We start from the raw sequence: 27,975 nt of genomic DNA, 5'->3' as shown, positions 1-27,975 counted from the left end.
TTGAAGTAGATTTAAAGGAGTTGCTGAATGCGTTGATTTCAACTTTTTGTTTTCTGTTTAGGAGATATGACTCAAACCACTCTATGCTATGCCTTTAATACATAGTCACACGAACATCGTGTGTATTACAGTTTAAACTACCTTCTGTTCAACGAATGTTGATTGTTCCTCAGTCAGTGTAAGAATCTTTAGTTTTGTTTCCTCGCTATAATTCTGAATCTTCTCTTGTTCTGCTCTCAGAAAGTGCTGATGAAGTTGTAGTTCATCCAAGCAGTTCTCAATGCTTTCTAGTTCTGTGGTGGTATTGGAAAGTTCTACTTGAATATCAATTTGATGAGATATCTGTTTACTTCTCATCTCAAAAGAAGGTGCACAAGATTCTTCTAACTGAAATATATCCAGTAATAATACAATTTATTAGTTGGTACTATTTTAAGTAAGAGTACAAAAGAAATAAATTACATACACCGTATCCGAAATGAAACCTACCGATAAAGAAATGAACTAACTAGACATCCATAAAAGTTACACACAGCCAGCTTGCACTAAAATGTAGAAAAACTCAACAAGTTTTTATGTCGTGAAATTGACGAACCTGTTATTCCTATTGTTGTGTATACACAGATTGTTTTCCAAAATGACTCCATTCACACTGCAAGAAAAAGTGTAGTGCTATTATTGGTTAGCAGAGTTTAAGTTTCTATTTACAGTTCAGCGGAAATTTCGTGAAAAATACGGCCGTGTAGCTCCTAATAGGCATTGTTCAGTGGCACAAACATTTGCTAGAAAATGGAGACTTTCAGCGACATGGTGGCGGTGGTAGGAAGAGGACACTGGATGAAAACACTGAAACCATTTTTGAAGCATTCACACGAAGTCCACGGAAATCTGTCAGGCAAGCAAGTTGTTATTTTTTAACATGAACGATGGATTGATCATGGTGGTCCTATTGCATGGCCCCCACGATCTCCTGATCTCACACCATTGGACTTTTTCTTTGGGGATTCGTGAAAGACCGTGTCTACAACACCAGAATGGATAACCTTCAAGTGTTACATCAAAGGATTATCGACACAGTAAGATCTGTAACTCTGCAGATGTTACACATTGCCTGGAGAGAGATTGAATACAGGCCTAGATCATATATGTAACAGGTAAGTCATCGCTATGTTAAAATCGTTTGCACTTTGAAGAGAACAACGACCAGGTTCGCCATCCGTCCGCTGTAAACGAACACAAGATGGCAGTACAGTCACTAATGCAACCAAATGGGAATTATGACGTGACTCCTTATGTAACAACTAGATGGCAGTGTAGTAAACCTGACAAAAGTTACGATGAAAGGGTAATGGAACGGAGAAAAATTATCTCCGGCACCGGGATTTGAACCCGGGTTTTCAGCTCTACGTGCTGATGCTTTATCCACTAAGCCACACCGGATACCCACCCCGGCGTTGGACAGAATCGTCTCAGATTAAGTTCCAACTCTTGGGTTCCCTCTATTGGCCGCCCTCTGCACTATGTCATAGAGGTCTATGAACATAGGACTAAAGTCTATACATGTGCTGAGGTGCACTCGTTATGAGTGACTAGTTGGCTGGGATCCGACGGAATAAGCGCCATCTTAAATCACAAAGTGATTTACGCATATCATATATATTATTTTAATGTACCGAAGTACATATGATATTTCCATGCAGATATTCTGCGTCATCATACGATGAAAGAGTAATGGAACAGAGAAAAATTCTCTCCGGCACCAGGATTTGAACCCAGGTTTTCAGCTCTACGTGCTGATGTTTTATCCACTAAGCCACACCGGATACCCACCCCGGCGTCGGACAGAATCGTCTTAGATTAAGTTCCAACTCTTGGGTTCCCTCTATTGGCAGCCCTCTGCACTACGTCATAGAGGTCTATGAACGTAGGACTAAAGTCCATACATGTGCTGAGGTGCACTCGTTATGAGTGACTAGTTGGCCGGGATCCGACGGAGGGCGGCCATTAGAGGGAACCCAAGAGTTGGAACTTAATCTGAGACGATTCTGTCCGACGCCAGGGTGAGTATCCGGTGTGGCTTAGTGGATAAAGCATCAGCACGTAGAGCTGAAAACCCGGGTTCAAATCCCGGTGCCGGAGAGAATTTTTCTCCGTTCCATTACTCGTTCATCGTATGATGACGCAGAATATCTGCATGGAAATATCATATATATACTTCGGTACATTAAAATAATATACTGACAAAAGTTGTTAACTTCAAAACCTATAAGGCCGACCTATCTATGTATATATATATATATATATATATATATATATATGATCTAGGATACAGGTTAGATGTGTGTCGTGCTACTAGACATGTTGAGATTTACTGATGGTGACATAAACTTGTTGAAATGATTAATATTTTCCCTTAATTTGTTTTTGTGTGTCATAATTAAGGAATAAATTATTTAGTATCTTTACCGGTAGGTTTCATTTCGGACATGGTGTATAACACAAAAATACTTCTGTTCAGAAAATATTAACATCCTGAATTGCTTGAAACTGAAAGTGGATCACTCAGTTGAAGTAAATAATTTTCTAAAAAAAAATCTTTGGTTTTAGTTATTCAGGAGAAGAATGTAACCACGTGTTAAAGCTACAATGTTGATGTAGGATTATTGGAACACAATAAATGAAGTGAAAATGAAATGAGGATCTGAGTTTATACCATTATACTCCCCATCATTGTAATCACCACAACCACCACCACCACCACCACCACCACTAAACCACCACCACCGACATCATCATTATAGTAGTAATAATGTAACAATATTAGTAATGATAATAATAATAAAAATAATAATAAACATTCATTCTACATTGTTATTCTAGCACCCTATTATTCAATAACTCACGAGTAAAACTTACGGCTTTCAAAGCTTCTTTCAGTTCCTTCAGTTTTTTATGATACAAACAATACTCCATGAAGAGGCAGCTTCTTTCAAGATTCTTTCGTCGTTCAAGTTTTTCCTTCTGTTCAGCCAACATTTCAAGCTTTTTTGTATGAACACGTAATAATGCTTTTGCCTGCCTCAATTTATCTGAGACTTCTGTAAAAACAATTTCATTGTACAAAATATGTAAATGATTGAAGTGCGAATATAAAACGGTCAGTGAGTGCAGCTGTAAAGTAATGTAACACAATTTTTCTTTCAATTCGGTGTATTATACCTCCATTTTATGCTTATACTGTAGTTATAACTAACTCTCTCTCCCCATTTCTTCTTTACTACATATAAAAATTACCTACTTTCTTCAAGTTTCTTTCTTTAGCGAGCTATAAAAACTCTTATAAGCTACTCTGATATTTATTTTAGAATTGCCCCGTCTATAAGTAATTTCCTTATCCTATAATTTTCTGAACAAGATAATATATGCACTGTGTCCTCTTTCTATAAGTAGAACGGACATATATCCTTCTCAAAGTTTTCCCTTCTGTTCCTTATTCTCCAAATTCTTAACCACCACAATGGTAAACCCATCCGTTCTTCCCTGAGTGAACTCTTGTCACCATAAGATTTTTATTTATCTGTAACCAATAAATGACCGTAATTTCATAAAAAAACATAAACTTCAATACGATGAAAGAGTAATGGAACAGAGAAAAATTCTCTCCGGCACCGGGATTTGAACCTGGGTTTTCAGCTCTATGTGCTGATGCTTTATCCACTAAGCCACACCGGATACCCATCTCGGTGTCGGACAGAATCGTCTCAGTTTAAGTTCCAACTCTTGGGTTCCCTCTAGTGGCCGCCCTCTGCACTACGTCATAGATGTCTATGAACATAGGACTAAAGTCCACACATGTGCTGAGGTGCACTCGTTAAGAGTGACTAGTTGGCCGGGATCCGATGGAATAAGCGCCGTCTTAAATCACGAAGTGATTTACGCATATCATATATATTATTTTAATGTACCGAAGTACATATGATATTTCCATGCAGATATTCTGCGTCATCATACGACTTTAGTCCTACATTCATAGACATCTATGACGTAGTGCAGAGGGCAGCCACTAGAGGGAACCCAAGAGTTGGAACTTAAACTGAGACGATTCTGTCCAACACTGAGATGGGTATCCGGTGTGGCTTAGTGGATAAAGCATCAGCACGTAGAGCTGAAAACCCGGGTTCAAATCCCGGTGCCGGAGAGAATTTTTCTCCATTCCATTACTCTTTCATCGTATGATGACGCAGAATATCTGCATGGAAATATCATATGTTCTTCGGTACATTAAAATAATATATAAACTTCAATGTTGAGAAACTGTTAAGAAAATGCAAAACAATTCAAAAGGAGTCACTGGGGAAGTATATTGCTATAAACAGTAAGGGAATGGAGAAGATATCTGTAATAGTTTAGGTAATAGGTCACAAAATTTGATCTTTATTTCTTTTTTTAAAATTATTAACAAATAAATAATTTCGAAGATTATTTTTATCAAAATCTCTTAGTTAGGTGAGACTTAGTAATACAAAAAATAGTAAATTTTAAATTATGGTTTATTTAATGAGGCTCGCAACTGCAGACATTATATCAGTGTCGCCAGTGTGCTGGGATTCTTGTCCTGCAGGAGTTCTTTTACATGCCAGCAAATCTACTGGCATGAGTCTATCACATTTTAACACACTTAAATGAACCTCGAGCATAGAATGCTAAAAAAATAGTATTCATTCATTCATTCATTCATTCATTCATTCAATCATTCATTCAGTGTTCTGCCCAAAAACAGGTCTTTCACTGCAAACCCAGTTTTCTCCAATCTTTTCTATTTTCTGCCTTCCTCTTTGTCTCCTCATATGATTCATATATCTTAATGTCGTCTATCATCTGATATCTTCTTTTGCCCCGAACTCTTCTCCCATTCACCGTTTCTTCTAGTGCATCCTTCAGTAGGCAGTTTTCTCTCAGCCATTGACCCAACCAATTCCTTTTTCTCTTTCTAATCAATTTCAGCATCATTCTCTCTCCATCCAGTGTTTTCAACCCAGCTCCACTTCTAATTCTGTCTGTCCATTTTACACGTTCCATTTTTCTTCATATTCAATTTCAATTGCTTCTATTCGCTTGTAAGAAGTTCATATATTTTTCTTCATTGTTCTATATACACTTTTAACACTTACATATCACTTAACACAGTAAAGAAGTTGAAAAGTTAATCAGTTATATATTTTTGTGTACAAAGACCTTAACAAGGAGACTGGCAGAATAGGAAAGAGAGAAGAAAATTTTGGGCACAGGAAGCTGTTCGAGCATTGCAAAACGTTTTATAATAATAATAATAATAATAATAATAATAATAATAATAATAATAATAATAATAATAAATCAACAATAATGATAATATGGAGTAAAATGCTTACTTACCATTGACAGTATTCTCTGACTTGTGCGTTTCATCATCATACATATTTGCACCTGATATATCTAGTAACACCCTGAGTCTGTCTTCGTCTGTACATATGGCTAACTGGTTAACCTACAATGGCAAATAAAACAAGAAAGCGTGTTTACTTCTAGTCACGACATTGGTATATCCTCCATTCTCTTAATTTTCCTCAGTTTCTCCTCATGCTGTTTTCCAATTGTATCAGATTTGAGGTTTTAAACTATGTTTCTTCTAGTACAGGCATCTTAATATAAAGATGTCAGACATTTCCTATTTCTCATTAAACTCTGACGCATTAGAAGGTGTTCCTTGTTCACAATAATTGTATAAACTTTGCTATAGTGGGTAGCTATAAATAGCTGATTCCGAAGTTCTTATTTTGCACACAAATGTTTGTCAGAAATTATTAAACATTTATTAAAACAATGTAATTCCAAGAGTGGTTAAAAGAAATAACATCTTTACATAGACACTGAAAATATTCAATTACAATGCACTTTGCTGATAAGTTTTTATAGCAATGGAAGAAGAAGAATATTAAGATAAACTTACTGCCATTGCTGAAAATTTCGTAAGAACAAGCTAATACAGTGGTTCCCAACCTTTCACGACTGACGACACACTTTACTGAATGCCCACAATATTGCGACACACTTATTTGTTTTATTAATAACAATAATATATTAATAAGTATAACAACTTCTATGTTGTAAATAGGTCGATGTTAACACACGATCGAAATTTCTAAAAAGAAAAAAAAAAAAAAAAAAAAAAAGCTGCAACCTGAGTGGCATTAGAAAAAACAAAGGTACAGTATGTATCAAAAATCCAAACCTATCAATGCTGGATGTCCGATAAAAGACTGTTTTTGAAAACTCACCTATTTCAATTAATGTGAAGTCTGTGCTTTGTGGATTGTACAGAGTTTCTCTATAGTGGCCTTATGGTTGACAGACCAACACGTAAATCATCTTCAAGATGAAGCTGTCTGTTACTTTGTTTAGATTTCATTGTTTTATGGTAGAAAATGCTAATTCACACAAGTATGACGTTGAAAACGGCAGTTCTAAATGTATTTTTAGTTTATTTGGGACCATCGACTAATTTTACAAAACCCTTCCACATATAAAACACTCGGGATTTTGTTTATATTCATATCTCCACGCCACGTAAAACCATATTGGAAGTATTCATCACTATATTTACGAAACGCAGTGAATTTTTGTGAACCCTGAAGGGAATTTTCGCTCACATTATTTGAATTAGTACTGTTGTCATCTAACCCAGAGCTTGATTCATATTGTCTTTTTTTAATTAAAAATTTGTCCATGATAAAATCTAAATAAAGCACTTTTGATAAAATAGTCGCACTATCACCTGCTCACACGTATATACTGTCCTGAAATTGGCCAATATGTTCTGACGATTCTAAAATATTACTAAATGGGAAGAGTAAACAAATTACTAAACATTGTTGTAGGTGTTCATTTTCATTCGAATTATTGCCATGCAAAAAAATTAAACTGAGCACTGTTGCAGGTGTTCACGTTTCATTGGTAAAGTCTGTCTCAAAATAAAATGTACCATAACAAAGACTTCATTTGTAAATAAAAACATGCGTTGTAAAGAGACTTTCTGGATGGCATAAAATTTATTTTTCAGTTCCAAAATTTTGCGACACACTGGTTGGAAACCACTGAGCTAATGAACTAGAAACGTAAAAATAATAATACTTACTTACTGGCTTTTAAGGAACCCGGAGGTTCATTGCTGCCCTCACATAAGCCCGCCATTGGTCCCTATCCTAAGCAAGATTAATCCAGTCTCTATCATCATACCTCACCTCCCTCAAATCCATTTTAATATTATCTTCCCATCTACGTCTCGGCCTCCCTAAAGGTCTTTTTCCTTCCGGCCTCCCAACTAACACTCTATATGCATTTCTGGATTCGCCCATACGTGCTACATGCCCTGCCCATCTCAAACGTCTGGATTTAATGTTCCTAATCATGTCAGGTGAAGAATATAATGCGTGCAGTTCTGTGTTTTGTAACTTTCTCCATTCTCCTGTAACTTCATCCCTCTTAGCCCCAAATATTTTCCTAAGCACCTTATTCTCGAACAAAAAAAAAATAATAGGCGATAGAAAAACATAATATATGAAAGATTTAAGGCCTGCCAGCCTATCTAGTCTAGTCTAGTCTAGTCTAGTCTAGTCTAGTCTAGTCTAGTCTAGTCTAGTCTAGTCTAGTCTAGTCTAGTCTAGTCTAGTCTACCTACCTATCTATCTATCTATCTATCTATCTATCTATCTATCTATCTATCTATCTATCTATCTATCTATCTATCTATCTATCTATCTATCTATCTATCTATCTATCTAAGTTACTCAGCAATTCTGCTTCAAACGGTTCAGAGAAAACCTCGGAAAAATCTCCAACCAAATAACTTGTACCAGCCAGGATTTGAACCAGGGTCCATTCGTTTCACGGTCAGGCAGTTAACCATTACTCCACAGTGGTGGACTTTATTAAAGTTAATAACATAATAACTGTTTGCATTATAGTATAAACATTCATTTAACAATATTTTGTTCAATTTCTTTTAAAGTTATTAACAGGTAAAAGCCTTTTATCCAAGAGTAGGGCACTGAACAACTTCTTGACATAAATGCCAGTTCTTTTGAGAAACACCAAAAACACCTAGTATTATATTTATGACAATCTTTATTTAAAGGAAATGTATCATAAGTGAATAAAGTGAATAAAATTCGAATAAGCTGGTTCTGTCAGTACCTATATTTAATCTTAAGAATAATAATTGATAATGGGCTGGAGAAGGTTCGTGGCAGATAATTTTAGACACTATTCTGTAATTTAAATATTTCATTTGAATATGGACTTGTACCCCATAATGGAATACCGTAACAAAACAATAAATGCAGTTGAGCATAATAGACTTATCAGTCATCAGTTTACAAGCAAAACATATTAAATCAGAAATATTACTTCTGAGAAAAAAGGCGTATATAGGCCTAATGTATATCATGTATGTGTACAAACTTAGAATTAGGAAATTAAATACATATACAGTGAAACCTCTCCTTACAGACACTCCCAAAATACGGACACTCCTCATATACAGTCAGATTTTTATGTCCCAATTGAAATAATATAGAAATAATGTTAAGTTTAACTCTTGTTTACGGACACTCTCAGACACGGACACGGACAGCTGTTTCACAGTCCTAAAGCTTGCTTTACCTCCTGACTGCGGACAGAACTTGGATTTCAAGACTTAATGTTTTATAAAAATGGAAAATTTAGTTTTGAGAATTGTACAGAAATTCCTTACCATAAAACAGGACAATAAGGTTTTCGTAGGCTACCAATAGTCCAGCCAGCTACCCCTTGTTAGCTGGAAGCGGATGGATAAACAAAATCATAAAATTTAACCTGTCTGATGTGTCCAAGATTTCTGTGATAGTGAAATTGTATTCGACACATAATAGGGTTTGTAGGATTATTCTCTTCACTTCAATCAGTTGTTCTGTTTCGAGAGACATGGCACCTGAGCGTATAGGTTAAGTTGAAAACTGTAAATTACAGTACTGCATAACTGTAGACCTAGAATAAAATTGCACGGCAGAGTACTGTATTTTCCTTTCTCGATCTTATCTACGGTAGTTCAAAGTTGCAAAGAATGTACTGTAATATAGTAGACTGTATTTAGAATTAAATTACAGTAATACATTTAATTTAAAGCGTAAAGGGATATATAATGCATATTATAAATTTACTGTTAGATTGGGGAGCCTCCCTCCCAATAAAGGACACCTCCCAGATGCGGACAGGTTATTACGTCCCTTCGATGTCCGTAAATGAGAGGTTTCACTGTAAAGGGAAACAACTTATTGAAAATAATAATATTTTGAGGATTCCATTTTGTTAGAATAAAAACGCCTTTTTCTCAGAAGTAATATTTTTTACTTAATGTGTTTTGCTTGTAAACCCACACAGTATGGTACACGATATTACCAAACATTAGTAATCGATATAAATAAATAAACAAATTTACAACTTCAAGCTCTCACCTTTCCTTGCTTTACAATGTGGTAAACATTACAGGAAGAGAATCCTGCCGACATAAACATTGCCATCAAATCTTCTCTTTTAATAGTCTTATCATTCAAATAATATCTGTCATACGAAGCTCCAATTTGTCGTTTAATGGAAACTGGGTTTTTTGAACGAACCTAAAAATGAAAAAAAAAAAATACTGGATACAGGATTTCATAAACCACTTATAGTTAGATCGAAATGCAATTTAAGTTAGTTTATGTAATGTTCAGTTAAGTTTTCCTTAACTTATTAATTTACATTATGCTAGATTCAGTTTCATTAATAATTTACAATTTAAGTTAGTTTATGTAATGTTCAGTTCAGTTTGTTAATTTTCCTAAACTAATCGGTTCTCAATTTCAATTTCCTCATTTATACTCTCCTGGATATTTACCAGTCTTTCACAACCATAACAAATCGTAATTCTTCCTCCATTACTGGCATTTATACTGGGTGTTCATTTCAAAGTGTGTCATGACGTCACTGTTGATGAGTCAGGGATTTGAAGCGAGTTTCAGCTTTTGTGTCAGAGAAGTTGCCTATTAATCAAGGCGTTCAATCTGAACTTGAGAATGTGTACGGTATAACTTGAACGTCGTAGCAACAGATGGCGGTCTGTACGGTCTGTGTGCTACCATAACCTCTTTCGAACTGTGTTTTGCGCGGCCAAGTCGTACGCAGGGTATTTGTTATCATCAGTTGCGTACGGCAACTTTCCACAACACAAATCAAATGCTCCGTGTCCATGTTGACCGTCGAAATTAATGTCAAAAAATACGTAAGTAATCGTCTTAACCCTCTCCACATATCCCGACAGTAAGATAAAAACTCATCTCAGTACATGTTTCGAAACAGTTCACATTCCTGCCACTATCGGCATTACCATACGTATCAGTAAATACTCTTCTGAATGAACGCCGTACTTGCTAGGCAACTTCTCTTGCACATAAGTAATACACCTCTGCGGAAGTGTAGGAAGATTGAATTCTCTAGGCTCTTCGACTAGCCACGTGACGGCATACAGAGAGCCATGACACACTTTGAACTGAACACCCAGTAGTTATCATTACTATGTGGTTAAATTACATCTTTCATCACTTTTATCATTATTATTTTTGTAAAAAAAAAAAACAAAACAAAAACAAAATTAAGCTATTAAAATAAGATTGTTTTGTGCATTTCTTCTCTATTTTCCATTGTGCAATTTTTTTCAGAAAGTACCAGTAGTGTACAGATTTTCCTACACAGTTTTTTAAGCACTAGTTCTATATAAATTGAACTTTTACAGTTGAATTCAACATTCAATTCTGAATAAGATAAGTCTTTTTTAATTCAATTTTATTTATAATTGGGTGAAGGTAAGAACATTAAATATTAGTAAACGTTAACCTCTGTTTATTCAAATTGAATAAGTTATTTTATAACTGTATATTCAAAGTTCAATAACTTTTCATTGGTTTAGTACACAATTTTTCTGAAAAGCAGTATAGATTTAGCATAAAATCCTCTTTAAGAATATGTCAAAAAATGAATTTGGAAGTTTTTCACTCTAAAGGTGTACACACGCAGCGAACGAACAACAAATGAACGACAAAGAAATGCATTTGCTGATTGAAATCAGAATGTGTGGACAACACAGCAAAGGTAAACAGATCGTTTGGTTTGCCGTCGATAGTGATCCGTCACTTGTCAGTACATCAAAGGAAGTTGGTGTTCGTTGTGGACGGGATTTGCCACTTGTTTGCAGTTCGTAACGGAACTCAATGGTTAGTTTAATTTCACCAACAGGATGTCGGAACTGGAGTGGACTGAAGAAGCGTTATCAAACTTATTGCTGTATATAGGGAGCAGGAAATTTCATGGCCCAATTTTGCACAGTAATATTTCGAAGACTCTTTCTGAAATGTGACAGAAGTTGTGAATTTGTGAAACTGTTCAACTCGACATAAATCATGAAGCAAGTCGGTGCCTTTATATCAATTGCAACTTTCGTAGAGTGGTGTCTGCCATCATCGCCTTTTGTTTTTTAACTTTCCTTTTATTAAACCGTCTTTAATAACAACGGCTACAAATGCTATAATTATATCTTTGTCTACCATTACTGTGGATAATCAGCGAACGCGAATTTTCTCTGACTATTTGCTGATAATTTGTATGTTGCTCTGAACTGCGAACGAACAACGAAGTTTTGCTTCATCATTCGTTTGTTGTTCGTTCACTACGTATGTACGCACCTTAAGGTCCCTTTTCCTGTAAAACATCACATACAGGGTGTATCTAAATTGGTGTCAAATATTTTGGGGACGTGTTCCTAACATCAAAACAATTTAAAAAGTTAATAAGAACATGGGTCCGAAAAACCATTCGTTAGGGACTTATTAAAGGATTTGTCCCTTCATTGACCGCTGATTGTTTGATGGTTTTTTGTTTGTTTGTATTTTGTAGAGCAAAGAAATCAGAAGAAAATGTATTCTGTGAGTGACGAGAACGAAATGATTTGCATCATTTAATTGATGATGTGCTTCTGGACGTCATACAACGAATGTGTTTTAACACGATGCTCCTCCAGCTCATTTCAGTCTGATAGTTCGTAATTTTTTTAATGATCGATTTCCCCAAAGATGTATTGGTCAAAGGGGATTCATTGCATGGCCTGCTCGATCGCCTGATTTGAATCCAATGGATTTCTTCGTGTGGGGACATTAAAGTCCCTGGTTTATGCGACTCCTGTACTTATTGTTGCTATTCTGAGAGCGTATCCAAACTGGATTTCACGAAATACGAAACACTCCAGGAATTTTTTAACAGAGTACGCCAGAGCATGTAACGCAGGTTTAGGGGATACATCGAATCAGGAGGAAGCCACTTCGAGCCATTTTTGTAACATTAAATTTTGTCTTGTAACTCTGAAATAAATTATTTTGAGACCAATGTTCATATGAACATCCGCGAAATATTTGACACCAATTTAGATACACCCTGTATACAAAAAGAATCAAGGAAATGTTAAAACGAAACAATCGAAAGTTCTGAACGAAAACCAGTTGGTGAATCCCAATTCCACAGAAAAAGTAATTGCATTCTTCAGACTGACATCTGATAATGCCTTGTGGACATTTTCATCAACTGAATCTATGGATCACCAAATTGCGTTATTTGCCGAAGTAAAGCTCCCAAGAAGTTTATGCACGCAGCCATGATGCAGTGATGGAGTTCTTGATGAAAATAGTAATAGGTTATCATTTCCAAATGCCAGAAAGCAATACTACTAATGACTGCATTGCCAAAGTACGTAGGTAACTCATTATGAAACAACCAACCACTACATTACTAAACACGACTAGCAAACTTTACAGTATACAGTGCATTCACATAGTTTCTACACATTATTAATCATAATGTTCTGTTTCTATTACACCCACGAAAAAAACGATAGGTGGGAGAATACGGCATCATTTGTTGCTCACTGCTGAGAAGTATTATGTTAGCCCAACAATCCGCTTTTGGGAAATTTGTACCCACACACCGACTTTGTGACAGCTGGGATCCCAATCACCCCCAACTCCAAATTGATATCTTTCTTAAATATACGAAAACACAGCCACCGGTGTGGCTCAGTCAGTTAAGGCGCTTGCCTGCCGGTCTGAAGTTGCGTCCGGGCGCGGGTTCGATTCCGCTTGGGCTGATTACCTGGTTGGGTTTTTTCAGAGGTTTTCCCCAACCGTAATGTGAATGCAAGGTAATCTATGGCGAATCCTCGGCCTCATGTCGCCAAATATCATCTCACTGTCACCAATCTCATCGATGCTAAATAACCTAGTAGTTGATACAGCGTCGTTAAATAACCAACTAAAAAAAATATATATATACGAAAACAAAGTGGAGGCTACAAAGAATACCTCACTTTTTATGTAACTTGTTCCACATCTCAAAGCTTTAATGTATGAGGTGCTTTTGCATCCAGAAAAAATCGGCCGATTGTTAGATTCAGCAAATACCACCCACAACTTTTCTTGAAGAGGAGTTTGGTAATCACATCATCTCGGCTGGACACCCTCAAACTTATATTTCTGGGGAGCAACAACTTCCTAACAACCAGCAAAACAATCACAATAGTGTACTACATACCCAAATGCCGTGAAATCTCTCTCTTTCGATACAAATGTAATACTCTTTCATCTTTAACATCAGAAGTTCGCCATTGTGAGAGAACAAATAAACAATTTTAGTCTCTTTAAAATATAAATACATTAGGGATTCTCGAGCGACTGTCTAAGAAATCTTATATAAAACACATTGAAACTAGTGTTTTAAGCACCCGTCGTGTTGTCCACCTCCCCTTCGGGTCAGTGGACAATCTTCACTCCTCGTGCTTAAAATGTTATCATTTCCCAACTTGTTGCGTAAGTAGCTATTGTCAACTTACTGGAAATTGCTTGTCCATATTGTTGAAGATTATCTCTACTGAAGCAGAAAGTACACAATGTGATTGTTGTAACAAGCTCTTTCGTAGGGTTTGGTTTAAAGGTGAGAATTCATCACTGAGCACAAACTGAATAGCTGCAACAAAAAAAAAATATATTATATATTATGTATTTTGAATTTACAACACTGATTAAATTGCTAATATTTGGTTTCAACTTTTGTTGAGACAACTATGCAATTGACAATGGAAACGATTCACAATCAATATGACACCAATGAGTTGTCTTAAGGGTATATTATGTACGTGAAGGACCACAAATATTATCAGAAAATGCATGCTCTAAATTTCTAAAATTGTATAAGGAAATGAACTCACAATTGGACAAAAATTACAATGTACCACAACAAGACTTATTAGAACTTAAATATCTGATAAAAGTATAAAAAAGGTTACTAATGATAGGTTTTAGAATTCACTTTTTACTTCAAATTAAATTTTCCAAACTTTGAACATTTTCACACATATTATTTCATAACTTCACAACCAATAGAGATAGAATTCTGAAATTTTGTACACTGATTTAACATGCATTTATGCAAAAGTTAGACTACAATAATGCCCATTTCTTTGAAAATGGAAAAATTAGGTCACAAAACATAATGTAAATTTTAATATATTTTATATAGGACAAATAAAAAATTATTTGTATTAAAATAAACAACTCTACATGTTTGAGAGTAGTCTACTTTTCAGAAATAAGTGTTTATTACATGCAGGAAAAATATTAAAGATGTCAGAGAGACCATAACAATGTTATGGTTACCAAATGATGTAACTGCAGAATTTTTTTTTCACACTTTGATAAAACTGGCTTGAAAAATATTATTATTAACCTTTTTTATACTTTTATCAGATAATTAAGTTCTAGTAAGTCTTGTTGTGGTACCTTGTAATTTTTGTACAATTATTGTTAGTTCATTTCGTTATAAAATTTTAGAAATTTGGAGCCTGCATTTTCTGATAATATTTGTAGTCGTTCACGTACATATACCCTTAAATTGTAATGAATGATAATATGTCATTACAGAGAATTGAATTCATTTGGAAATTAATAGCACAGTAAAGTACTTCACAATTAAACTGTGTCAAATTAATTATTTTTATCTTTATACTGCCCGCATTTATTAAGCACCCCCATTTGTGTATTATGAATAATAATGAATTCATTATGATGTTACATTCACTTCTGCTTTGTTTTATCATGGTTGTGATCTACCGCTCTGAAGTAATGGTTAGCATGTCTGACTGTGAAATGAGCAGGCCTAGGTTCAAATCCTGGTTGGACAAGTTATCTGGTTGAGGTTTTCTCCGGGGTTTTTCCTCAACCCATTAAGAGCAAATGCTGGTTAACTTTTGGCGCTAGACTCTGGACTCATTTTGCTGGCATTATTTTCTTCATTTCACTTAGATGCTAGGTATCCACAACAGTCGATAAAGCATTGTAAAATAAAACAAATAAAAAATATCACAGCTAGCTGGATTTGAAACTACTGTACTTTGTTTTAAACACATCAACGTAATAAATCTCAGTCATCCAAAACTTGCTGTAATTAATGACATCACTATATTAAAAATATTGTGACTAGATTTCTAGAATGTCAAGCATATAAATGTTTCACATTAGGTTAAAAGTCAAAGTGAGATATAATGACACAAATAATAATTTTGTCTTGATAATCCATGTTGAATCTTTCGTACACTACTTTCAACGCTTGAATATAAATAATTGATTAAATGGCGAGCTTACTCGTGTTAATTATGTAAGCATGTGTGGCTTACAGCTGTTTCGGTGCTAGAACAATTTCAGAACACACACACTATTTGACACAACTCTTCATCACACAAATGCACCCACACAACAGGCAGCGAAGTTGAGATAGCACCGAGATCTAGTAGGCTCTGAGGATGGTGTCGAATAACACCGAAACAGCTGTAAGCCGCACATGCTTACATAATTAACACGAGTAAGATCGCCATTTAATCAATTATTAATCATTTTATATCAACAAAAGCCGCCCTAAATAAGGGTTTGATAGATCGACCTACTAATCAATTTACAATGAACAATGATTAAAAACAATTATGTATGTGACAATTTGAAAGAAAAAAAACATTAAGATAAATGATATGGGATAGTAGTGAGCAAATTAAAAATCTCATCATAAACTTCCTTATATTCATTTGAGTTACGACAGTATATTTTGTAAATGTCATAAAGTTTCTTGGCTTGAGTGGAGACAGAAGTGATGAAATAAAAGGAGAAGCTGTAATATATCCTGGCTCATTGGATTTATATACCACGTGACGGTATTTACTGGTGTTGAAGTTTTCATGCTCATCCAGAATTTTTCTAGTCTTCTTGAAGAAATGTGGCCACCAATCTCTGAAGTTCAAGATGCTTTCTGTTTGGATTCATTGGACCAGAAACTTTGGTTCCTTCTTCTTTGCTTCTCTGATCATAGCATTACACTGCTCTGGGACATATACTCGATTCCTGACGACATTGAGATGAAGAAGGGTAACATTCCTGGAATGTTTTCCTTTTTAATCTCATCTGTCGAGACAACCTGCAGTATATCCCATGAGTGAAGGAATATTATCTTTATTTTGCTCATCAGATAGAGAAAGAATAAATTAATAACTTGGCTATCTCAGTTTTAATTAATATTTGAGGAGAAAAATTCGCTCCGGTGCTGGGGATCGAATCCGGGTCCTTGGTTCTATGTACCAAGCGCTCTGACCACTGAGCTACGCCGAATTCAATCCACAGCACCGGATCGAACCTTCCTCCTTCAGTGTTTCCCTTTGTGCCCGAGGTTCGATCTGGTGCTGTGGGTTGAATTCGGCATAGCTCAGTGGTCAGAGCGCTTGGTACTTAGAACCAAGGACCCGGGTTCGATCCCCGGCGCCAGAGCGTATTTTTCTCCTCAAATATTAATTGTCAACATTACAGAGATTATTCTGTAGGACAAATTAATAAATCCATAATATCTCAGTTTTATTTGGCCAAAACGTGGAATTTTATCCTTTTTCATCTCATTGAATCAGTCTCGTGCTGGTGATAAAATATTTCCTGCTTCTTATGTAATCTCTTTAGGTCCAGTGTTCACTCACAAAGGAGTTGTATCTGGTAGCAGCTCATTGTGATTGAGTAACAAGATGGGTAGGACAAAACCACCATTAAGCAATATGCAGATTATAAAAAAGTGAGCATTTTTATGTTAGTCATTCTAATATTTTGATGTGCAGATTGTGTAATAAGAGGTTGTCTTGGGAGAAAAACGACGTATTAGAGAAATATTTTATTTTAATGGGTTATTTTACGATGCTGTATCAACATCTAGGCTATTTAGCGTCTGAATGAAATGAAAGTGATAATGCCGATGAAATGAGTCCGGGGTCTAGCACCGATAGTTACCCAACATTTGCTCGTATTGGGTTGAGGGAAAACCCCGGAAAAAACCTCAACCAGGTAACTTGCCCCGACCAGGATTCGAACCCAGGCCACCTGGTTTTGCGGCCAGACGTGCTGACTGTTACTCCACAGGTGTGGACTAGAGAAATATATAAGAATATTTAGCACATACGAGCAAAAGAAAACTTCAATTTAAAAATTACAGATTAACAAAGTAGGATTAAGCAACAGGGTACTTTCTTAGAGCTCGGAAACAAAGCAAAGAAAGCTCGTGTTGAAAAAGCGATTTGTCATCTTGAAGACTGATTTTAAATGCATCTCTGTGTTAGCAGATACATATCTTTAGGTATGTTTCTTAATATTCACAATTACACTGTAACTTTATATGTTCCTGTTCTTATTCTTTATTTTCAAGAATTTTATATTGGAAATGTAGAAAATGCATGACCTGATAACACATTGTTAACGTTCAATTTCTACCACGGTATTTCCATAAAATATGCCCCATTCCAAAACACTACAAAATGCTGAAGTGTAACATTAAAAGTGCTATAAGATACTGAATTTGATTTTTAATTGTTCGCGTAGGCTTCTGCGTCTGGTGTACACGGTCTGTGGATAAGCTTCAGGGTTTCTACAGCGTTGTCTTGGTGTTGGTGGCTGACGTTTCGACCGCTGTGTTGTGGTCATCTTCAGAGCAGTTGTTGGATAAGGAAATAGTCTGTGAGCTCGTATATATAGTAGCCTCGATGGGGGGAGTACTCCCCTTCATACAGACCTCAACCGGATTGGACAACGAAGGACCAATCAGATGCCAGAAGGAGAACCTACGACCTATCACTGAAAGTACTCCCCCAATCGGGACTACTATATATATATATACGAGCTCGCAGACTATTTCCTTATCCAACTGCTCTCAAGATGACCACAATACAGCGGTCGAAACATCAGCCACCAACACCAAGACAACGCGGTTGATTTTGAATTGTTAAATTCTTAATTTTAAGTTGCTGATGTCTGCCACTTCAAAATCGGCTGTTGCATCTCAAGTTGTCAAATTTTTCAGTATACAGTTCAGTAAAATTTAATATATATATAATATATTTTTAATGTAATTAAACGAAAGTCTCAAACCAGTTGTGCATAAGAGTACTTTAATAAATGTTACAGCCTACTTACCATACAGAACGTTGGCCTTACCAGAATCATTTTCACCAACTGAAAACATAAAAGTAAATTTATTAGGACATACTTACTTACTGGCTTTTAAGGAACCCGAAGGTTCATTGCCGCCCTCACATAAGCCTGCCATCGGTCCCTATCCTGAGCAAGATTAATCCAGTCTCTATCATCATATCCCACCTCCCTCAAATCCATTTTAATATTATCCTCCCATCTACGTCTCGGCCTCCCCAAAGGTCTTTTATTAGGACATAACGAAAAATATTCCATTTTCTGAAAATAACTGTGTTAAGAATCACAGCCTGCCGAGAAAAAATAATCATACTGGTGCTTAGAACTCTAAATTTAATTTGTCATCTTACTCTTGCATGAGTGAACAAGAAATTAAACTTGTTAATTAGTATTATTCTCTCTCCTACCTGTCGGACAAGATATCTTCAATACCCTCTTTTTGTTAAGCTATTAATAAACTTAAAGAGGACGTTTACAAAATTATTTCACTGAAAACCAGAAAATCACAAATCAAATGCCACATGTCTACTGCCATTCTCATTATTTTTGGTGGACAAGGTCACAAGATAAGAGTTCTTCTTGGGATGCACCCATTTTCCTCAACAATACAATTTTTTTCGTTAAGTTTATTTATACACACTTTAAATGATTCTAGGCCGTTGTTACTATTGTTGAGTTCCTGTTTCTGTTGTGTGTTTGTTGTAGATGGCTTGTGTTCATGTAACTGATTTTAGATTTTGATTAATGTTTATGATATTGGTGATTGAGGTGGTGATGAATCATGGTATGTAATTTCAAGGGAAAAATTGTTTCGGGGCCGGGTATCGATCCCGGGACCTCTGGTTGAACGTACCAGCGCTCTACCACTGAGCTACCCGGGAACTCCACCCGACACCGTCTCAACTTTTCCCTTTATATTCACACAACTCGCGTGGACTGACGAAACGCCAGAGACCTACATCGAGTGCACACAATCTCTGTGTGACTTGGTGACGTATATATACAGGGAGCTTTACCTGAAAGACTAGATTTGCATGGTATGTAAATTTCCAATCCGGTATTTGCCTTTGTGAATCAGGGAAATCATGAAAAACCCCAATCAGATTGGCCGGCCATAGGATTTGAACCCGGAACTTCCTGAATATGAGCCATAAACACTACTGTCTACGCCAACTAGCTCAGTAATACAAAATTGATTTACAAAATTATTTCATTCTAACACAAGAGTGCCCTCAGAGGACAGCCAGTGGTAGCAAGTTTTATTTTTTTTCTAGTTTTTTTTATTTTTATTTATGAGTTCGACACAGGCTTTCTCAAACGCTCGGTAAATAATTCAACAAAAGCGAGTGCTTCAAACTATGAATGCGTACGCAGGGTAATTTAGATTTCAGAACTGACTATTTTTCATGTTCAAATTTCTCTCTCCTCGTCCATCTGTTTCCTCTAATTATGTAACCATCTTGCTATCAGTGACATTGGATTCTGCGGGAACCCTTGTTCTAACAATAATTCATAATTAAATAGATCAAATAAACATCCAAACAATAATAACATTCATACCTGGGAAGATGAAATAAAAAACAAACAAAAAAACATCGTAACAAAAATTCATAAATACATAGAAAAGAAAATTTCTAACAATATAAAATTCTAACAATAATTCATAATTAAATTCATCTTTTAAAGTAATCTATCCCAATTTCTTTCAAGTAAGTTATAATTGAGGTGCTCATAATTTCAACAATCATATTTGAATAATTTCAAGGGGAAAAATTGTTCCAGGGCCGGGTATCGATCCTGGGACCTCTGGTTGAACGTACCAATGCTCTACCAACTGAGCTACCCGGGAACTCCACCCAACACCGTCTGAATTCTTCCCTCTATATCCACACAACTCGCGTGGGCTGACGAAACGCCAGAGATCCACATCGAGTGCACACAATCTGTGTGACTTGGAATTGTGGTTTTCTGTTAACGTACACAGTGACGTATATATTATGCAAATCTAGTCTTTCAGATAAAGCTCCCTGTAAAGCAGATTTGAATCATTTCAAGGAAAAAATTGTTCCAGGGCCGGGTATCGATCCCGGGACTAGATTTGCATAATATATACGTCACTGTGTATGTTAACAGAAAACCACAATTCCAAGTCACACAGAGATTGTGTGCACTCGATGTGGGTCTCTGGCGTTTCGTCAGCCCACGCAACTTGTGTGGATATAGAGGGAAAAATTGAGACGGTGTCAGGTGGAGTTCCCGGGTAGCTCTGTTGGTAGAGCGCTGGTACGTTTAACCAGAGGTCCCAGGATCGATACCCGGCCCCGGAACAATTTTTCCCTTGAAATTATTCAACAATCATATTATTTCATTTTCTTGGGGGGAGGGGGGTGGTAACCAGCATCTAGTTGTCAGAAGCCTAGATCATTTCACTTTATTCTTTATCTAATACAAGAAACATGATTTAAAAAAGTAGAACTGACTTTGAATACCGGTAATAGTATATTACGATACAAGATTTGGAAGTGCTTTTTACAAAATACAGGAAAAGTTTGAAAAAAGAGCTGAGCGAGTTTTTCAATTTCCGGGATTTTGTAATCACTTTACAAACATGTACTGTACAACATTTTTGCACGAACATATTTTTTAAATTGCAAATACAATATATTTTGCATTGCAAATTTAGAGCAATATTATTCCAAAGCCATTGCAAAAACTGCACTGTAATGGTAACTAAGTAACAATAAGTGCACTGTAATGGGTCTATTTCAGTATAGTTTTATGTTATGAGGAATGGTTTCCCTAGCAACGGGGATTCTAACTTTCAAGGCCCAACAACAACAGCTGTAAATACAGCAAAAAACACGATCGTGCAAAAAATTAATTTTCAGTGCTGTAGGTTAGGGAAAATCGCTATACACTGATGGCTTTTTTCGATCCCAAGATACTATATACGTGTACATATTTCAGTGAAAATCAGGAAGTAAATATTAGCAGCATCTCATTTTTAATACCTCGCATATTGATATAGTAAATCTAAAAACTTACCTATGACATTTAAACTCCTGTGAAATGGCTTCATTACATTTCTTCCCCTGAAGCTTTTAAAATTCTCAATTATTATCTACAAAAGAAAAGATTGTACAAATTATATTAGAAAAATTATTAAAAAAAAGACACAAATTATATTAGAAAAGTTATTTAAAAAAAATACTAAAAAATAAAAAGGATTGTTAATCCCACTCTACTTACAATCTCATATTGCAAAACTTTTGCGTCAAATTATTAAATTATACAAAAACAGGAACAATAAAATTACAAGCAGAATTGAATGAAATTTATGTTTCCACAACAGTCAAAGACTCTGCTGCTGTAAGAAACAACGAACTTCAGCATGTTAGCGAATTATGGCCGGTAATAGGAGTACAGAAAACTGTTTATTTCTTGTTTGAAGTAGGCCTATATTAATTTTCCTAGTTTTGATCACGTTGTTTGAGTTTGAAGTAATGCTTGCCGATCTCCTAACAAATGGTTTTCAGTCAATTGTATGTTTAAATACATAAATTCAAACAGCAAATTGGAGAGTTTTACACCACACTTCCCGCGCGTTCCATAAGCGTGATTCCGTGTTAAGACGTGAAAATCTGGTCGTTCTATGAATAAAAATAAATTCACTTACCTGTTGTATGTGCATAATTATTGTTTATGTCACTTTCCTCTTCCAAATGTGAAATGTTGAATAGTGAGGAGAACTGTCGATGTTATTTGTCAAGTATACTCGAAAGCACCCGCACCTTTCACAGCTTTCCGAGTGAGGGGTAGGCGACATATGAGGGTGGGGATTCTTACGAAAGTAGGGGAAACCTTCTATATTCAAAGATGATGTTACTTTCTTGATTGTGTGTGGTCTGTGATGTGAATACTCCTCCAATGAAAAACTTTCTTTTAAAGGACAAAGGCAAGACAAAAAAAAGCACACGTATGCATGTAGGTACAAGGTGTTTCAAAAGTAATCCATAATTCCAATTAAAATTAAACGGGGAAACAAAAAGCTCAGACACGTCAAACCTTGAATTTAGAAAGGAATATTTTTATCGAAACAAAATATTTTTATGACTATTGGTGTGCGAGTTATGACGTAATACCTAAAAGAGCTTATTTTTATGTAACACTTCATTTGTTTTGTACAGAGGCACTATGGTTACGGTTACTATGGTAACCATTTAATTGTTGATAGTTGATACAGTTTGTTTGTCCCTGTATTGTGGAAGCAGTTTTATTGATGAAATCGAAATAAAACATGCTCTTAATACAACAAAAAACCACGTTTGGAGTAAGGGGTACATATTACTAGCAGCTAACTCTGTCATTGGTTACTGATGCATCATTGTTACATTGCTTCAGATCTCCTGATAGTAAAGTAACCAATAAGAAGCGTCATTCTTTTTTTTGCCCAGTTTTAAATAAAACAAGGGGAAAAGAGGCAAGATCGGCGTGATAAAAGAGCTTATTTACATGAATTCTATCACATCTAACTGTAAAAATTATTGTATCACAATACACTGTTAGAAAAGTAGCAGTGCACCCCCCAGAAAAGAAGCAGCCATTGATATCAAAATTTAACCCTGAAGGTAGCACGTGGACCTATATGGGAGGCTTAAGTGAGCGTGGATTCATCGCACCCTTTACCTGTAACTCATGATTCCATCCTTTATCTTAATCTAACAGTTTTTGGTGATTTACAACTGACCGCCAAAAAAAAAAAAAAAAAAAACGAACTTTTCAAATAGGGACTTTTGCAATTCAATAAAAAATGAACTAGTGCCCCAGGAACTTACAGTTTCCGTACTTTTCGAGAGTGGGGTTTCTTATAAAAAGAAATCCGGAAAACTTTTTCTGTGTGGAATTTCTCTACATTACAAATTAGAGGTTTCACGAATTCATACACAAGAGTTTCTGAAGATTATTATTCGTAACACACTTCAATATGTCACACTGACACAAAGTAGCTGGAACAACGTTTTTTTTATAGTGTGAAGCAGACATACAGATGAGCTGATTAGTGATGCACCTAGCATTCAAATTTAGAAATACGCTGTTTCAGTGAAAGCATTATTAAAATGGTTTTATGAGCAGGCATTATAAGCAGCCATCGGATGCATTCGAGCAGGCGGTGATTTAAGGATATTTCTGTGGTGTTCGGTTAAAGGGGTATAAGTCATTTTTTTGTCCAGGTGGAATTTTGTTCCCCAGATGAACACACAAGTTAAATTATACAAGTGAGTGTGCAAAAATCAAAGAATACTAGCAGTTGATGTGTTTTATTTGTGTAGAAAATTATTTGTAATAAGGCTTCCAAGTTTAATTTTCATTTATATGCGAACTCATTTTTACGACTTATCTCCCTTTACCTAAACACCACAGATTTCTAAAGTAATTTTTACTATTAATACTGAATTACATAGAACCTATCTGAGACTCCTTGTCACTTCACAAATTTCCTTCCTAATACAGTACTTCATAATGGAACAGGAATCTGCATTTTACATAACAAATGTTAAATATAAATGCTTTTATTTTTTACATTATATTTACATAATAATTTATAACTGTTACTGTTAAGCAAAATAATTTCATATAACTATCAAGGATAAGATAATTGCTATGGAAACCAAACAAAGGTTCTGTTTAAATAACAACACTATTTACACTATAACTGTCTCTGATATACAATGAAACCTCTATAAAATGTTTCTCAGATCCAACAATTTTAGACATCATACTCTCTGAAATTTACAATTAGTCATATTGTATATTATCTGTTCTACTCACATGAAGCAATCATTTGCTTGGAAGCTTCCTCAAAACATTTTTAACTATTGCAGAATTAAATTCTTCATAGATCTACGTGACACAAGTACATGAACATATTCTAGAGTTGATTTAAGGACAAACTGGAAGTATTTTATAGTGAAATTTTATTAAACTGTTACATTGTTCTTCAGAGTAAGTAACGAAACAATTCTATGAATCTAGAATTCTAGATTGTCAGTTGTAGTTAAAGACCTATTGATCTTCATTGGTCAACCAATTGTGCTACTGACTTCAATTTCAAGGGAAAAATTGTTCCATAGCCAGGTATCGAACCCGGGACTTTTGGCTGAGCACGCCAACACTCTACCGACTGAGCTACCCAGGAACTAAACCAAATCCCAGCTCAATCTTCCTCTTATGTCCACATACCTACCTGAAAAGCCAGATTTTATAATACACGTTAGTTTCAATAACAGAAAACCACAAATTTAAGTCACAAGGTAAGTGTGCACTCAATGTTGAGCACTGACGATCTGTCAACCCACTTGAGGTATATGGATATTAGAGAAAGATTGAGCCAGGATCTGGTATAGTTCCTGGGTAGCTTAGTCGGTGAACATTGGTGTGCTCAGCCAAAAGTCCCAGGTTCGATACCCAGCCCTGGAACAATTTTTCCCTTGAAATTATTCAAGTCGGCTTTACAGGAACCTACCTGAAAAGCCAGATTTGTGCTACTGATTCTTGAAAAAGATTTAAGTGGAGTCATTATACATGAACATTTTTTTATTAGGTAATAGTATTTAGCTTACAAGAAGGGATTCAAAAATGTATTCACATCTGTACGGTGATAAGAGTTATCTTGAGCTTTGTAAGATTTTCTGCACCCTGGAATATGTCCTTGTTATTGTGTCGAATTGCACAAATTTGTTAGGTTATGTAACCAAAGGACCTTACAACTTCAAGATCTCAACCAACTAAATCTCTTAACATTGTAAATAGTAACTTAAACGAGAACTTTGCAAATAAACAACTTATGTATTAAAATGCTATACCTACTTAGGAATGAGATTCAATTGCATTGCAAAATGTTCAACTTATGACACACGAAAAAAAAAGAAAAACAAATAACACATGACTGAATCATATTTACACACAAAATAGATAGGCTTACGTCCGAATTTAAAAATCAAAACTAAAAAATCTATATTGTCATATTCAGCAACAAAAAATTACCTCGCAAAGTCATGTCAGAGCAGAATATAATATAGGACAACATTTTACTTTTAACAGTACTTGTTTGTTTTGTAATGAAAATCTCAGCACATTGAGTAGAACACAGGCAAAGTTACAGTCCAATCTTTAAAAACCAACTATTGTTCCAGTGTAAGCTGCAATGTATCATACCTTACGTTTTAACAACGCCAAAGCAACCATGATCAACAGACTGCATAAAAAATCTAACTTAACTTTTTTGTCATCCCCTTGTAGAAGTAATACTCTTACCATTGCTGTTAGTAATGAAAGAATGGGACGAATAACAAATTCTGTTAAGGGGAAGGTACACTATTGGCCTGAAAAAATTGAGTGAAATTCATTTGTTTCATTTATTTTTATATCTCAGCTACTATAAAAGCTAAATTAACAAAACTTTTCATGCTTAATATACATACATTGCACTTTATTAAACACTATTCAGAATATAAAAATAACTAATAATTATCTGTAAAAATAATATTAAATTTGCATATTGTTTTTAGAAACATAAAGCATTTACATAATAAAATATACAATAAATTAAATATCTGCATGATTCTTTTACTGGAATGTTTTAAAGACTTACATCAACAACGCAGTCTAGAATCTTTTACCTATTTCTTCAAGAATTTGTTTTTCTTAATCGTTACCTTCAATATTAAATTTTCTAACATTTTTGATTAAGAAAAAAATATTTCCTCAACAAATAGGTAAAAGATCCTAGACTATGTTGTTGATGTAGGTCTTTAAAACATTTCAGTAAAAGAATTATGCAGATATTTAATTTATTTTATATTTTATTATGTAAATGCTTTACAGTTGTAAAAAAAATTATGCAAATGTCATATTATTTTAATTATTTTAAAATTCTGAATAGTGTTTTATAATGTGTAATGTATGTATCAAGGATTCTCTTCAAATATTACATCATCATCTCTATTTAAATTAATCCACTTATATTTGCCTTCAACAGTTAACTTTCTTTTTTTTTTAATGTATCACATCACATTATATCGTACATGTTTATTGCATTCAGGACCCTTGTGGTCATTAAAATTCTTTGAGCTGATGTCTATAATTTAAAAATATATATAAGCATGAAAAGTTTTGTTCATTTAGTTTTTATAAGCTGATGTCTATAATTTAGAAATATACTGCCACCGGGTGCATGCCCACTTGCAGTGTAAATAAATACATATAAGCATGAAAAGTTTTGTTCATTTAGTTTTTATAGTAACCAAGATATAAAAAAAAATGAATTTCATTAAATTTTTGCAGGCCAATGGTGTACTTGCTGTGATGTCTTCTATTTATATTAAATGATAATCTTTCATATTACCAAATATTAAGTAAGTTGCAAATACATTAAAATGGCAAGAATTATTTTTTTTATTATTTTGCTTTAATTTTAATTTCATCACATAAAATGCAAAGCATTTTTCAGAATTCAGCACAGCATATACTCGTGATGTTACATGATACATCTATTTTAACTTCCATACGAAACATACATACAAGGCGTGGATGTTAACAGAGAATAAATAACTCATGGTTTTCACTATCTATGAGTGGACATATCCAATTCTTATGCAAAAGGCATAAAAAGGAGATCATTTGAAGCCCCTCTAAGAACACCATTAAGCAAAGGCTCTGAAAAAGACAGGTTTGAGGATTTTGACAGGTTTGTGTACTCTTAGAAAACGCATGCACAAGATGGGACACTAAGTTGCAAACCCATAATAGAGGCTTTGTGAACTAGAAGAAGAGACCGTCAGTTATGTAATTTATTAGTGTTTTTTTAATTGGTTTATTTTACGATGATTTATCAACTGAGATGGTTATCTAGCATCTGTGTTGACCCTTAAAGTGGCAATGTATCCTATAGGATACAACAGGTTAATAGGCACATGGCACATTCCCTAAATTCACATGTGATATTTTAAAAGCACTCGGACTCTGATTTTTTGAAATTCAAAAAATTTTGTTGAATATTCTTAAGGATTTAATCCAAATATTACATTACCATTCATATTTTGGCCATTGATGATTGTGTTGGGTTTGCATTTCTCTGAATTTTTTACTAAACAATTCCTGTCTTTCTAAATTATTCTGTAGTGCTTTTATTCTGGATCTCTCATTGAGGGCAGATTATTTTCTTTAAATATTTATATATGCTATAATTTTAATAGAACAATAGAAAAAAAAATTGGTAGGAAAATTAAAATTTCACAATACTATAATATTGTACAAATCGCTA

The 27,975-nt window shown here is 34.9% G+C and overlaps 1 protein-coding gene across 1 annotated transcript in view; it reads right to left on the bottom strand.

The window, feature by feature from the left end:
* Positions 1 to 21,793, bottom strand: part of LOC138695042 (structural maintenance of chromosomes protein 3-like) — a 116,452-nt gene extending 94,659 nt beyond the window's left edge. The window contains exons 1-7 of the mRNA XM_069819376.1: positions 21,699 to 21,793; positions 18,639 to 18,677; positions 13,985 to 14,118; positions 9,531 to 9,692; positions 5,416 to 5,527; positions 2,917 to 3,098; positions 142 to 387 (exon numbers count right to left, since the gene is read on the bottom strand). Of these exons, the coding sequence (XP_069675477.1) occupies positions 142 to 387; positions 2,917 to 3,098; positions 5,416 to 5,527; positions 9,531 to 9,692; positions 13,985 to 14,118; positions 18,639 to 18,677; positions 21,699 to 21,732 (909 nt within the window). The 5' untranslated portion in view covers positions 21,733 to 21,793. The remainder of the gene's footprint in view (positions 1 to 141; positions 388 to 2,916; positions 3,099 to 5,415; positions 5,528 to 9,530; positions 9,693 to 13,984; positions 14,119 to 18,638; positions 18,678 to 21,698) is intronic.
* Between the last annotated feature and the right edge of the window lie 6,182 nt (positions 21,794 to 27,975).

This window comes from Periplaneta americana, chromosome 2, assembly GCF_040183065.1.
Source record: "Periplaneta americana isolate PAMFEO1 chromosome 2, P.americana_PAMFEO1_priV1, whole genome shotgun sequence".
Classification (NCBI taxonomy): Eukaryota; Metazoa; Arthropoda; class Insecta; order Blattodea; family Blattidae; genus Periplaneta; species Periplaneta americana.
This window is presented reverse-complemented; position numbering and strand designations above follow the sequence as displayed.